The 13,405-nt window shown below is 56.9% G+C and overlaps 1 protein-coding gene across 4 annotated transcripts in view; it reads left to right on the top strand.

The window, feature by feature from the left end:
- The window catches only part of CHLSN (cholesin), a 130,765-nt gene that overhangs the window by 99,598 nt on the left and 17,762 nt on the right, over nucleotides 1–13,405 (top strand). The window contains exon 1 of one of the 4 annotated variants that reach the window (XM_074406712.1): nucleotides 9,838–11,670. The exons of the other annotated variants lie outside the window; for them this stretch is intronic. Coding sequence (XP_074262813.1) covers nucleotides 11,665–11,670 — 6 coding nt within the window. The 5' untranslated portion in view covers nucleotides 9,838–11,664. Of the gene's footprint in view, nucleotides 1–9,837; nucleotides 11,671–13,405 lie in introns of those variants that run through there. 4 annotated transcript variants of the gene reach the window in all.

The following is a 13,405-nucleotide window of genomic DNA, read 5'->3' as shown; positions in this document are numbered from 1 at the left end:
GCCAGGCTCGTCAGGGAGAATCGGGGAAAGCTTATGTGTGCCCTGGGGAGATCATCAGAGAGAGCCACCCTCCACCTGAACCACAATAAGTTCTCATAGCTGGGGGTGTAAATGCCTTCCAGAGGCTGCAGCTGTGTACCCAAGGGTCCCAGCCAGCCCCTGTACAAGGCTCGGTTGATGGGGGGAGGGATGGGAGGCAGATAGGGGTGTAGGAGGTGTGTGGCCCTGACTCAGCATCCCAGGTGTATCCTAGTCTAGTGTTGATGTTTGAAGTCACGTGGATGTGGCATCCCCTGCATGACTGGTGAGGGCATTTGAGGGCAGTTGTGTGGTCCTGGCCTGGGGCTGTGCTTTTGTGGCTGTGTGTGCCGTGTGTATGTGTTTTGGGGGAGATGGGGGGGTGCCCTAGTTGTGCACCACACTCTGCAGCCCACCGTGTTGCCGAGGTTCCTGTGATGCAGCTTCGTGTCTTACAGAGACGTTGGGACCACCCTTCCCCTGCCACATTCAGGCGGGTGGGCAGCTTTCTTGGTTATTCTGAGTGGCGGTCAGGAAGCAGCTGCACCCCACCCAGGGATCCAGGGCTGCTGGTCAGGAGCTGTAGAGACCTCACCTGGCCTGGGTCTGTTTGCATTTGTGCTTTCCCAGTGTGGACGGGGGTGGTGGGAAAGGCAAACTGGCATTCCCCTTGGAGATGGACCTTCTCTAGTGATTGATTGCAGAGTGAGTCTGATCCTGTGTGCCACGCTGATCAAGAACAAGGAATTATTATTATTATTATTATTATTATTATTATTGAGATGGAATCTAGCTCTGTCGCCCACATTGGAGTGCAGTGGCGGGATCTTGGCTCATTGCAACCCTGGCCTCCCAGGTTCAAGCGATTCTACTGTCTCAGGCTCCCAAATAGCTGGGACTACAAGCGCCTGACACCATGCAGGCTAATTTTTGTATTTTTAGTAGAGACAAGGTATCACCGTATTGGCCAGGCTGGCCTCGAACTCCTGACCTTGTGATCCGCCCGCCTTGGCCTCCCAAAATGCTGGGATTACAGGTGTGAGCCACTGTACCCAGCCGACAAAGAATATTTTGCAATTAATTTCCTAGTTCTTGTGAGTGTGGCTTGTGACCTTGTTTGTGGCCTGTTGATTATAAGGCATACCTTGACATTAGAGATGATAAAATGAGAGAGTGAGCCTTAGTGTAAGTGAGTCTACACTGTGAATGTATTCATAAAACTTGGTATTGTTTGGAGCCCCAGTAACGTCAGTAAGGAATTGTGGATGGCCTGAACAGAACCCAGGGCTTCTTCCCTGGAGTGTGGCCACCACCTTGCTGTGGGGGGGGGCCTCCCTCCCTCCGCTGAAGTCTCTCCAGTCCTTCCCAAATTCCATCCACACTGCTTATCGCCTGGACTTTTTCCATATTCTGCATAAGTAGCTGTTCCCACAAGGAAAGTGGCAGATGCCCAGGATGGGTCATCAGTGTATGGCCCAGCGTTCCGACCTCAGGTTGACCCCAAGTGGCACTGTCAGCTGGAGACGTGGCAAGCAGCAGCCACTCACGCGTAGAGCGCGGCTGCAGCCGGCACGTCCGCCTTGCTCATGCTCTCAGCCCGCTCCGAGCTGCGCCTTCTTGATGTTTACGTGTTCCAGACGAAAGACTTTTGTGCGTGTGTGGTTTGTAAATATTTTGTCTTCCTCCGTAGCTTATCTCTTACATCCTCTTAATGAGGGTTGTGCAGAGAAAAGGTTTTTTTTTCTTTTTAATTTTGGTGAAGTCTGATTTATCGATTTTTTTATTTTCCTTTTTCATTTTAAGGATCTGCTTTTGGTTTCATGGCTAAGAATTCCTCAATGACTCCCGGGTCCCAAAGATTTTCTCCTACGTTTTCTTATTAAAGCTTTATAGTTTTACATTTGATGTTTAAATGGATGATCCATTTGAGTTCATTGTGAGGTTTAGCTTGTTTTGTTTTGCAGGATGGAGTGCATTGGTACAATCATAGCTCTCTGTAGCCTTAAACTCTGAGGCGCAAGCAATCCTCACTCCTCAGCCTCCTGGGTAGCTGGGGTACAGGTGCGTGCCACTATGCTTGTCTAATATTTAAAGTTTTTTTCTCACTGTGTTGCCCAGGCTGGTCTCAAATTTCTGGCCTCAAGCAATCCTCCCACTTCAGCCTCCCAACATCTGGGAATATAAGTGTGTGCCACCATACCCAGTGGTTTTTTTTTTTTTTTTTTTTTTTTGGTTTTTTGTTTGTTTGTTTGTTTGTGGTTTTTTTTAGAGCACTATTAGATTCACAGCAAAATTGAGCAGATGATGGAGTTTGCATGCACACACCCCGACACACATGCACGGCCTCCCCTATTATCAACACCCTCCACCCCGAGTGTTGCATTTGTTACAATGGTGACCTTCAAGGCCGCATCATGATCACCCAAAGTCTGCAGTTTACAAGAGGGTCCCCTTGGTGCAGCATGCCCTGTGGGTTTTGATAAATGAACATCTCCTGTGCACCCACCGTTACAGCACCACACACAGCAGCTTTGCTGCCCCAAGAGGGCCCTGTTCATTGGTCCCTCCTGACCACCACTGACCCCTTTCCTGTCCCCATGTGGCTACGTGTTGCAGAATGTCAGGCGGCCGGATCCCACAGCGCAGCCTGTTCGACTGGCATCTTTCACACAGCAGTTTACTGTTACTTTCCCGTGTCTTTTCACGGCATGCCAGAACCTTTCTTTTTACGGCATGCCAGAACCTTTCTTTTTAGTGTTGGGTAATATCCCAGTGTCTGGACAGACTACGGTTAGCCACTCACCTACTGAACAGCATCCTGGTCGCTTCCAGTCTGTGGCAGTTATGAATAAAGCTGCTCGAAATATCTGTGTGCAGGTTTTTGCATGAACCTAAGTTTTCAGCTCATGCGTAAATGCCAAAGGGCACATTTGCTGAGTCCTGTGGCAGGATTTTGCCTACTTTTGTAAGAAGCCACCAACTGACTTCCAAAGTGGCTTAAATGGATGATCCATTTGAGTTCACTGTGAGGTCCGCTGCCAGCACCCTGACTCCTGCCTGTGGGTCCTGCACTGGGCTGACCTTACTCACAGTCCCAGGAATTATTCTGTGGATTCTCTGAGGTTTCCTGCATCCAGTGTCATGCCATTTTGCCGTCACTTCCCAGAGTGGTGAGGGAGTCCCTGTTGCTCCACATCCTCGCCTGCGTTTGGTGATGTCAGTGTCTGGATTTGGGCCATTGTGACAGGTGTGTGGTGCCACCTCACTGCTGTTTTCGTTGACACTCCATCGTGTCGAAGGATGTGCCATTCTGGTCCCCATGCCTATTTGCCATCTGTAAATCTTCTTTGGTTCAAGGTTTATTGTTTTCCTGTAAATGTCCCATTGTTCTAGCACCATTTGTTGAAAGATTTCTGTCTCCATGGAATTGCCTTTACCAACTTTGTCAGAAATCAGATTGTTCCATTACTGAGTTTATACCCAGAGGCATAGAAATCACTTTGCCATAAAGACACAAGACACATGCACACGAATGTGTGCTGCAGCACTGTTCACAGTGGCAAAGACGTGACAATAGCCTAAATGCCCACTAGTGGCAGACTGGATAAAGAAAATGTGGTCCATACACACCATGGCATACTATGCAGCCATAAAAAAGAATGAGATCGTGTCTTGTGGGAACACGATGGAGCTGGAGGTCATTGTTCTTAGCAAACTAAGGCAGGAACAGAAAAACCAGAACTGAATGATGAGAACACAAGGACACAAAGAGGGGAACAACAGACACAGGAGTGAACTTGAGGGCGGAGGTGGGAGGACGGAAAGGAGCCGAAAAATAACTCCTGGGTACTAGGCTTAGTACCTGGGTGATGACATAATCTGTACCACAAACCCCCATGACACAAGTTTACCTATAGAACAAACCTGCACAGGTACGGCTGACCCTAAAATGAAAGCTTGAGGAAATCACATGGTAACACGGGGCACCTCCTGGGTTCACTGTTCTCTGTTCCTCTGTGTGTCTCCCACTGCCCGTGCTGTGCCGCAGCTGTCCAATGTCCCGAAATCAGGCACGCAGTGCCTTCCAGTCATTCTTTTTCAGCACTGTTTTAGCTATCCCTGTTACTTTGGTTTTCCACATACATTTTAGAATAATCTTGTCTGTACCTACCAAAAAATAAAAAACCCTGGGATTTGTGGTCAGGGCTGTATTAAACCTATACCTCAATTTTGGGAGAATTTATGTCTTTATTATGCTGTCTATTGTGTCCATGAACACAACGTGTCTCTCTATTTACTTCGATTCTTCAAAGTTTCTTCCATCAGTGTTTTGTGGTTTTCAGCGTTTAAGTCCCATACAGGTTTCTGTAAGAGTTACCACTAAGCATTTCCTTTTTGCTGAGCAGTCATTGGTGGTGTCAGCATGGGATGGTCAGTTTCTGCGGGTCCGCTGCCAGCACCCTGACTCCTGCCTGTGGGTCCTGCACTGGGCTGACCTTACTCACAGTCCCAGGAATTATTTTGTAGATTCTCTGAGATTTCCTGCATCCAGTGTCATGCCACTTGCAAATACAGAGAGTTGTATTTCTTCCTCTCTGCTCCTTTTCCCGCCCTGGTGCACTGGCCAGCCCGATGTTGGGCAGCCGTGGGGAGGGTGGACACCCTTGCCCTGCTCTTGGCCTCAGAGGGGTGTCTGTGGATGCCCTTCACCTCACTCGGGAGGTGCCTCCGTTACCGATTTCCTGGGTGTTCACCACACGTGGGTCTTGACGTCCCTCCGGCCGTCCCTTGCCAGATGCCCCTCTGTATCCATTGTTGTGACCACATGGTATTTCTTCTGTAGCCTGTTGATAGGCTGGATTATACTGATGGATTTTTAAATACTGAGCCAGCCTTCTGCCTCTGGAGTGAACTCCGCTTGGTCATGGTATGTGATTCTTTTTATGTAGGATGTTGGCATCTATGTTGATAAGGGATATTACTCTGTAGTTCGGTTTTTATCTGGTTTTGGTATCAGGGTTATACTAGCTTCATGGACTGAGTTGGGCTGTGTTCCCTCGTATTGAGTTAGTGGTAATTCTTCTTTCCAGCACTGCAGGCGCACGGGTTTCCTGGAGAGGAGGTGTCCCAGCAGGGCGGTGAGGAACGTACGGGATTGGTCAGGCAAACAGTGTGACTGGGCAAACCGTGATTAGAGGAAGGATGCTTGGGGCAGAGGTGCTGCCCACGCACATGCAGCACCCTGGCATTGCGCTTGGCAACTTCCACGAGTGTTTTCTCTCAGGGACCTGCTGGTGTGGTTTTCCTGCCCCTGCCTCTTATGGGCGGACTGTAGCAGCCCAGGGGCACCACTGTCACGTGGGGGTGCCTGGCGGTGTGCACGGGTGGCTGTGGGCTCTGAGGGCTGGGGCCTCTGCTTTCCAGGGCCTCCCCGCCCTCACACCCCCACAGTGGATTCTTGTGATGCCACAGAAGTGAGTTGGCAGATGGGAACCTCGCTGAGTCCTTCCGTGGCACCTCCTCTGCTCTGGCCAACAGCAGACCAACCTGCAGGGGCTTTGCCCTTGGCCCCAGGTTCCATCTCAGAGACGTTATTTCCAGGCGGGCCGAGTGAGAGGGATGTATTAGGACAGCCCCCTGGGCCAGGAGCAGGTCTCTGGATCTGGGGTCCATTTACCCTGCATTCTCTGGGGTGTGGCATGTCTGGGAAGTGGGGCCTGCTGACCACCAGAGCAGGATGGCTAATTAAAAGAATGTGTTGGACATAGTTACGTCTTTCTTGAATGATTCAGAAGGCTCCACATGCTCTCAGGGTACCTGGTTTCGAAGGCTAGTTCTTATAACCTGGGTAAGGTTTGGTGACCAGGTTGCTCTCACCCCCTCAGAACATCCCCGCAGCCACCCCGTACCCTTGGCCCCTTCCTGGGTGGTGCTTGCCGGCCGTCCCTCTGCCTGGACCACTGTGCCCCCCGCCCTGCATGTCTCTACCCAGGTGCTGCCTGCGGTGCTGTTTCCCTGACCTCCTTCCTCCCCAACCATTTTAAGTCTCAGAAGCTAAGCCTACCTTCAGTTTTTCTCCCAGTACCGCAGCCTCAGCATAGCCTCCGTGGGCACGCGTCTTTGTCTTGTTCTGTGCTGGATACGCAGCATGTAGAATGGCATCCCGGACACGGAAGCAGCTCACCAGGTATCTAGGGTGCCTTCCTTCCCTCTTGGCCCCCTCCTTCTGACCAGGATCTGCCGAGCTGCTGCGGGAGGGGCCTCTAGGGTCTCACTGTGGACTACTGGCCACTGCTGCTTCAAGCCAAGGCCATGTTCGGGTGGTGGGAGGTTCCCTCCTGGCCCCACCCTAGCTACTCCACCCTTAAGACTGTACTAGGTACAAGGGGCCCTTAGCTGAGCCTAGGTGCATGCGTGGGCCGGCGCGTTTGTGGTGACAGGTGGATGCGTGGGCCGGCGCGTTTGCGGAGACGGGTGGATGCGTGGTCTGGCGCGTTTGCGGAGGCGGGTGGACGCGTGCGCCAGTGCGTTTGTGGAGATGGGTGGATGCGTGGGCCAGCGCATTCGTGGAGGCGGGTGGATCCGTGGGCTGGCACATTTATGGAGGTGGTGATATGCAGGGTGCAGTAAACAGCCCTGCACCTGCTGCTCTGTGTTGGGGCCCAGGGGTGTGGGCTGTGGGAAAGCAGGCACGGTGGTACCTGTCAGGGAGAATCCCACCTGCCCAACTCCTCAAGCCTGTGTATGGCTTCATGGGTCGGGGGACAGCACAGCCCCACAGGCGGGTCACTGGACAGAGCCTAGGAAGGCGCAGCAGCTGGCCCATGTCCACCTTTGCTGGCTTCGTGCAGGGGCGGCTGTGCGGGTGGGCGTGTTCGTGCAGGGGGCGGCTGTGCGGGTGGGCGTGTTCGCGCAGGGGGTGGCTGTGCGGGTGGGCGTGTTCGTGCAGGGGGCGGCTGTGCGGGTGGGCGTGTTCATGGAGTGGGTGGCTGTGCGGGTGGGCGTGTTCATGGAAGGGGCGGCTGTGCGGGTGGGCGTGTTCGTGGAGGGGGCGGCTGTGCGGGTGGGCGTGTTCGTGCAGGGAGCGGACGTGCGGGTGGGCGTGTTCGTGGAGGGGGCGGCTGTGCGGGTTGGCGTGTTCGTGGAAGGGGCGGCTGTGCAGGTGGGCGTGTTCGTGGAAGGGGCGGCGGTGCGGGTGGGCGTGTTCGTGGAGGGGGCGGCTGTGCGGGTGGGCGTGTTCGTGCAGGGGACGGATGTGCGGGTGGGCGTGTTCGTGGAGGGGGCGGATGTGCGGGTGGGCGTGTTCGTGGAAGGGGCGGCAGCGCGGGTGGGTGTGTTCGTGGAAGGGGTGGCTGCGCGGGTGGGCGTGTTCGTGGAGGGGGCGGACGTGCGGGTGGGCGTGTTCGTGGAAGGGGCGGCTGCGAGGTTGGGCGTGTTCGTGGAGGGGGCGGCTGTGCGGGTGGGGGTGTTCGTGCAGGGGGCGGACATGCAGGTGGGTATGTTCGTGGAGGGGGCGGCTGTGCGGGTGGGCGTGTTCGTGGAGGGGGCGGCTGTGCGGGTGGGCGTGTTCGTGCAGGGGGCGGACGTGCGGGTGGGCGTGTTTGTGCAGGGGCGGTTGTGCGGGTGGGCGTGTTTGTGCAGGGGGCGGCTGTGCAGACGGGCGTGTTTGTGCAGGGGGCGGCTATGAGGACTGGCACATTCATGAAGGCGGATGGCCGTGCGGGTTGGTGCGTTCCTAGAGATGGGTGGTTGTATGGGTTGGCGCGTTCATGGAGGCGGGTGGCTGTGTGTGCTGGCGCTTTCATGCTGGGGACACACTGGGGAGTCAGCACACAAGGCCACTGGGGCTCAGAAGGCCCAGAATTGAGTCCCTCCTGTGAAACCAGTGACTGAGCGTGCATCCTTCTCTGTGAAAGGGGGGTGTGGATGCCTGCGGCGCAGCCACTAAACAGGAACACCGCAGCGCTGGGGCCACGGGCTGCGGGCAGGCTGTCCCTTCCTGGCCTCCTCGTGTCCACCAGCTCCGGGAGGCCCCCGGTCCGGCCTTGCCTTCCCTGCTGCCACCACAGAGCCCAGGCCTCTGCGTGAGGTCACGCCCAGAGGTGGTGAAACGGCCACAAGGAAAACACAGCCAGCCCCAGGCCTGGCTCCTGCCTAACAGAGCCTTATCCAGTGGGGGACTGGGGTGCCCACACCCTCTCTCCAGGCAGGGATGTACTCCAGGGCAGACCCCGCAGCCAGAGCACGGTATGTCCCGAGCCCTGGCGCCCCTGCTGACGCCAAGGGAGGGAGTCTAAGCCCCTCCTCCTGGAACCAGCCCAGCCTCCGGGCTGACTGTGCTAGGATGGCCAGTGCGGCTTCCTCGCTCCATAAAATTGATCTGCAAGGCAGGCGCCATGGCGTACGCTTGTAATCCCAGTGCTTTGGGAAGCTGAGGCAGGAGAATCAGTTCCAGCCTCCTATGCCAGGCAACATAGTGAGACCCCCAAATTTTTACAAAAACCTTAAAAATTAGGCTGGGTGGTGCACAAGTAATCCCAGCACTTTGGGAGGCTGAGGTAGGAGGATCACTTGGGCCCAGGAGTTGGTGACCAGCCTAGGCAACATGGTGAGACCCCCATCTCTACAAAAGGTTAAAAAATTAGCTGAACATGGTGGTGCACTCCTGTAGTCCCAGCTACTTGGGAGGCCGAGGTGGGAGAATCACTTGAGCCCAGGAGGTTAAGGCTGCAGTGAGCTATGATGGTGCCACTGCACTCTGGCCTGGGCGACAGGGCAAGACCCTATCGCCAAAAACAAGCAAAAACATTGATCTGCAGTCTTAGTCCCAGCGCAGGGAACACACAAGCTGGAAGATATCTAGATGCCCTCTGTGTGGTGACGAAAAGGCTGCGGTGACTTACCCATGTATTCAGCCAGCAGGTATGGAGCACCTCCCCTTTGCTGGACATGTGGCTGCCCTGGGGGAGCGGGGCCTCTGCCTGCAGGGCCTGAGCAGGGGATATAGGGGCAGACTAGGGGAGGTAGGGGGACATGGAGGCAGATTGGGGGAGAAGAGGGGCAGATTGGGGAGATGGCAGAATGGGGGAAATGGCAGAGTGGGGGAGATGGGGCAGACTGGGAGAGATGGGAGGACATGGAGTCACACTGGGGAAGAGAGGGGCAGATTGGGGAGATGGCAGACTGGAGGAGATGGAGCAAATTGGGTTAGATGGCAGATTGGGGAGATGAAGCTATGATGGGGCAGAGCCTGGGAGATGGAGGAACATGGAATCAGATTGGGGGAGAGATGGGGACAGATGGGGCAATGGGGGCAGATTGGGGAAGTAGGGGGACGATGGGGACCGTGTGGGGGTGGTCGGAGGCAAGCACGTGCCACGGGCAGGGGCACTACGTGGAGAGTTGGAAGAGGAGTGCTCCCTGCGCTTTCGGGAGCTGCCGAGAGCCACACGGCCCTTGCAGCTGGAGAGGAAGCCCCGGCGGCCAGAGTAGCCTCGTGGAGAGGGCTGGGGGCGGCAGCGGGGTCCCCTTGCCCTCCCCCCTCCGAAGCCCCGCCCTCCCCTCGCCGAGGTCCCGCCCCCGCAGCGCGGTGACGTCACCGTCCAGCCGGCTGGATCTGGTTCCAGCCGCGCCGGGCCGGCTGGGCATGCGCGGTGTGCTGGCGCTGCGGGGGCTGCTGGAGGCACGGTCCGGGCGGTGCGCACTGCGGCCGCATCCCTGCCCCGGCGCCGTCCGTGCCCGCGGGACCTGACAGCCGGGGCAGAGGTCAGTGCGCAGGGCCGTGGCCCGGACCCGGCCTAGTGGGGTGAGAGGGGACGGGAGTTGGGAGGAGAGGAGCCCGCCCCAGCCCCACCCCGCGGCGGCAGGTGGGCGCTCCCGCGGGAGGCCGGGGCGTCCGAGCGTTGTTGCAGGCCCCGCTCCGCCCTGCAGCGCACCGGCAGGCCCTGGACAACCCCGCTGCTCCTCCCACTCTCCTGGGGACGCTAGACCCGGCCGCGGGGGGCCGGGCGGGGGCGTCCAGGCCCTGTGGGCGCTGTGGGAGCCTCCAGGGTCCCCAGCCGCGAGGCAGCCACTGGGGAGACTCGAGCTGTGTGGACCCCGGGAGGTCTGGAGCCGACAGATGACCCTTAGCGCCCCTCTCCGGGGAGGGCCCGTGCCACCCGCAGCGCCGCCTCACTCCTCCCTTTGCCTTTGCTTGGGGAGAGGAAACCCGGGGCTTCCTTGCCTGGGGTGAGGCGGCCCCAACTGGCGCGACGGACGCTAGTGAGAAGCGGTGTCAACTAAAGAAAAGACTTGCAGTGAAAACAACTGGGTTACCTTTCCTCGGAAGTCTTCCTGAGGACGGCACAGCAGGCCGGTCGCTCCTTCCAGAGGCTCAGCGCCAGCCTGCGCAATCCCGCCGGGGTTTGGGTGGAGAGCGCAGACGGTTTTGGTGCCAGTCTTTCCTCTTCTAAGGAAGCTGTGACCTGGGCAGGAGACGACTACGGCCCGTGCTGGTCCTGCGCTGCGTCCTGGAGCATCCTCAGAGCGGCTGTGCACACAGCCAGGGGCCGGGACCAGGCGTCCACCTAGCCTTTTGCTTGGCCTCACAGCTGCAGAGACGGCAAGAATGATGACCGTTGCTTCAGAGTCCTTTGGTTCTGAATAACTCATCTCATTGACTGTGGTTTTTAGGAATTGGTTATGTTCACTGAGGAGTTGTGGCAAAGTGAGGAAAACCTAACGCATCCTTAGTTCCCAAATGTGAGTGTAACTAACGAAACTGACTAATTGATACAGCTTATGGACATGGAATTTTGATTCTGCCATGTCCTCATTTTAGAGCCGATAACATGTCTTGATTTTTTTCCCCGTAGCTCAGACATCTTCCAGGCTCCTGCATGGCCTGAGCTGTAACACCGCACCCAGGAGACCCTGGGGTGTGAAGGAAGGGGAGGGCCTCGGATGAGAATGTAGTTTTGGTGTTTTCAGTTTATACAAAAAGCCCTGACATTTTCCCAACAATACAGAGCAAACCGGCCACACGGGCAGAATGAAGCCCAGACGCTGCCTGGTGAAGTGGTCCGCGCTCTAGAAAATCCGCCTGTGCGGAGTGGCTTGGTTCCGTCTTCCGGGAGCCTGCAAGGCCCTTTCCGGCGCTGCAGGAGCCTCTCCTTCTGCCCAGGCTTCCGAGCCAGGTGCTGGAGCCGCCGCAAGAGAGGGGCATGGCTGGCGTGGATGTCTTTGCACTTTCCCCGTATGTTTTTCAGACATTACTGATCTGATATTCAGTACAGTGGCGGGATCAGCATTGAAGAACTGGGAGCGGCTGGGAGCTGACTTCCTGCAAGTGGTTGAGAAGTGGGCTTTGTGTATTAACCGCCCCTGTACTTAGTAGCGGCTCAGCCCTGGCCGTGCTACCCCTGGCCTGCGGGAGCTGCCTTCCCTTAGAAAAAAGGCTGCCTCCAACTGCTAGTTAGCTGTGGCTTCCACAGGAGAAGCCAAGGCAGGCTCGTGTTTTCACAGCTAGGAAGGACATGGGCCTGGCAGGGAGCTGGCGCACAGCCTCTGGCAACACAGAAGCACAGCTGTGCGTGACCCTTGCCTGCCAGTCACGTGCCCAGCAGCCAGAGCAGTGGCCCCACATGAGCTCTTCAGCGATGCAGGATGCAGGTAGGCTCCACGCTTCAATTGGCCCAATAGTAACGAATCCTTAGAGTCCAAATACTTAAGCTCAAATTAGAGCCGCCCAGCCCTACATGTGGTTACAAAGCAGCTGGTTGATGGGGGCCTGTATCACTCCTCTGGATATGGGTAAACGTCACCCAGAGGCCTTGTCAGCATCTGGGAGGTGACGGGAGGTCAGGGCCTCTGGGATCTAGAGACCGAGGGAGGGGTCAGGAGGCCTGCTTCTGCCCAGCAGTTCACAAGCCCCTCCAAGGAGCTGCTGCAGGGCCTACCCGGCCAGAGGCAGAAGGGAGCCCTCCGTCCCAGGCAGCGTCCTGGGTGTATGTCCTGTGCCAGACGATGGTCTTAGAGGCTGAGAAAGGAAAGGACCCCAGCCTGCCTCTGGTGGCCCGAGGAATGGAGGAGGCAGTGAAAGGCCCAAGACAAGTGATGCAGGAGTTTCCAGAGTGCAGGGAAATACGGCACGAGAAACACCGGCCCCCAGCGCCCATCAGGGAGCCATGCAGCCTCTGCAGGTGCTGAGGGGTTACAGGCTCTGGTACCAGCCCCATTCCTCCTGAACAGGCGAGGTTGGTCGCATCCCTCCCCCCCGCCACCCAGCTCTTGTGCTCTATGACTTCAGAATACACAAAGCTGTGTCCACAGGTCTTAGCAGCTGTGAGCCCCTTGCCTGCACTGGGGGGTCCCCAGCTGGCACCAGTGCCAGGACAGAGTCTGTCTCCTGACCTGACTTCTGTATCTCCTCACCCACCTCTAGCACTGTCTTGCTCAGGCTTGCTCAGCACAGCACCCATCTCAAGTCCCCAGCACCCACACCCCAGTGAGTCCCCTGCACCCACACCCCAGTGAGTCCCCTGCACCCACACCCCAGTGAGTCCCCTGCACCCACACCCCAGTGAGTCCTCAGCACCCACACCCCAGTGAGTCCCCTGTACTCTGTAGCCACAGCTGCTGCTTGTCCTTCCCCACGTGGGATCCTTGGAACAGGGAGTGGTTCTCTTTTATGTCCCTGAGGCACCAAGCACAGGCTTTGCTCTTAGCAGCCACCACCCCAGTGATGGAGCTGATTGCCTATGCAGACTGGCCTCCAGCCTCCACCCTGGCCCAGAGCTGCCTCTAGGCCCTGAGCAGCAGATCCCAGCCTGCCCTCGCCTAGTGTTAGGTCTCCAGCCGTCAGAACTGAGCTGCTATCAGCTGCTGGCTGGTTCCCTCTGGCTGGGAAGGTGTGGGGTGAAGGGGGTGCCTTTGTCTTCTTCAGCTGGCCCTGCGTCCCCATTGGCGGCATCTCCACACCTTCCGTGTGATGCCTCCAACCAGATCAGACCAGACGTGTGGGAGCCCCCCGCCCACTCCCCCAGGGCCCTGGGTTCTTCTGCCTGCCCCTTCTGCCTCCGCATTGAAGAGTGCGCTCTCCAGCCAGGGTTGGGTGTATGGTGATGGTGGGGAATGGACACCTGAGAAATTCTGGAGTATGCATCAAGTCTAAATAGCAGCTCTCAGGATCTCGGGTTTTTGTTTCCAGAAACCTGATCCGATCTTTATAAAAAGTGCTCCTCCTCCATGCAGTCAACATGAGTCTCCCTCCCATCCAGTCCAGCGGTGCTGTCGGGGTCCGTGAAGAGAGGCTGAAACCAGAGAGGCCCTGGGAAGGCTCCTGTGGTGCAGGTGGCAGCAGAGAGGACAGCTCTCAGTCCCCGCCCTCATCCTAGTGTTCCGCAGA

The sequence above is a fragment of the Saimiri boliviensis genome, chromosome 1, assembly GCF_048565385.1.
Source record: "Saimiri boliviensis isolate mSaiBol1 chromosome 1, mSaiBol1.pri, whole genome shotgun sequence".
NCBI lineage: Eukaryota > Metazoa > Chordata > Mammalia > Primates > Cebidae > Saimiri > Saimiri boliviensis.
Note: the sequence above shows the minus strand (reverse complement) of the source record. Positions and strands in the feature narration are given on the sequence as shown.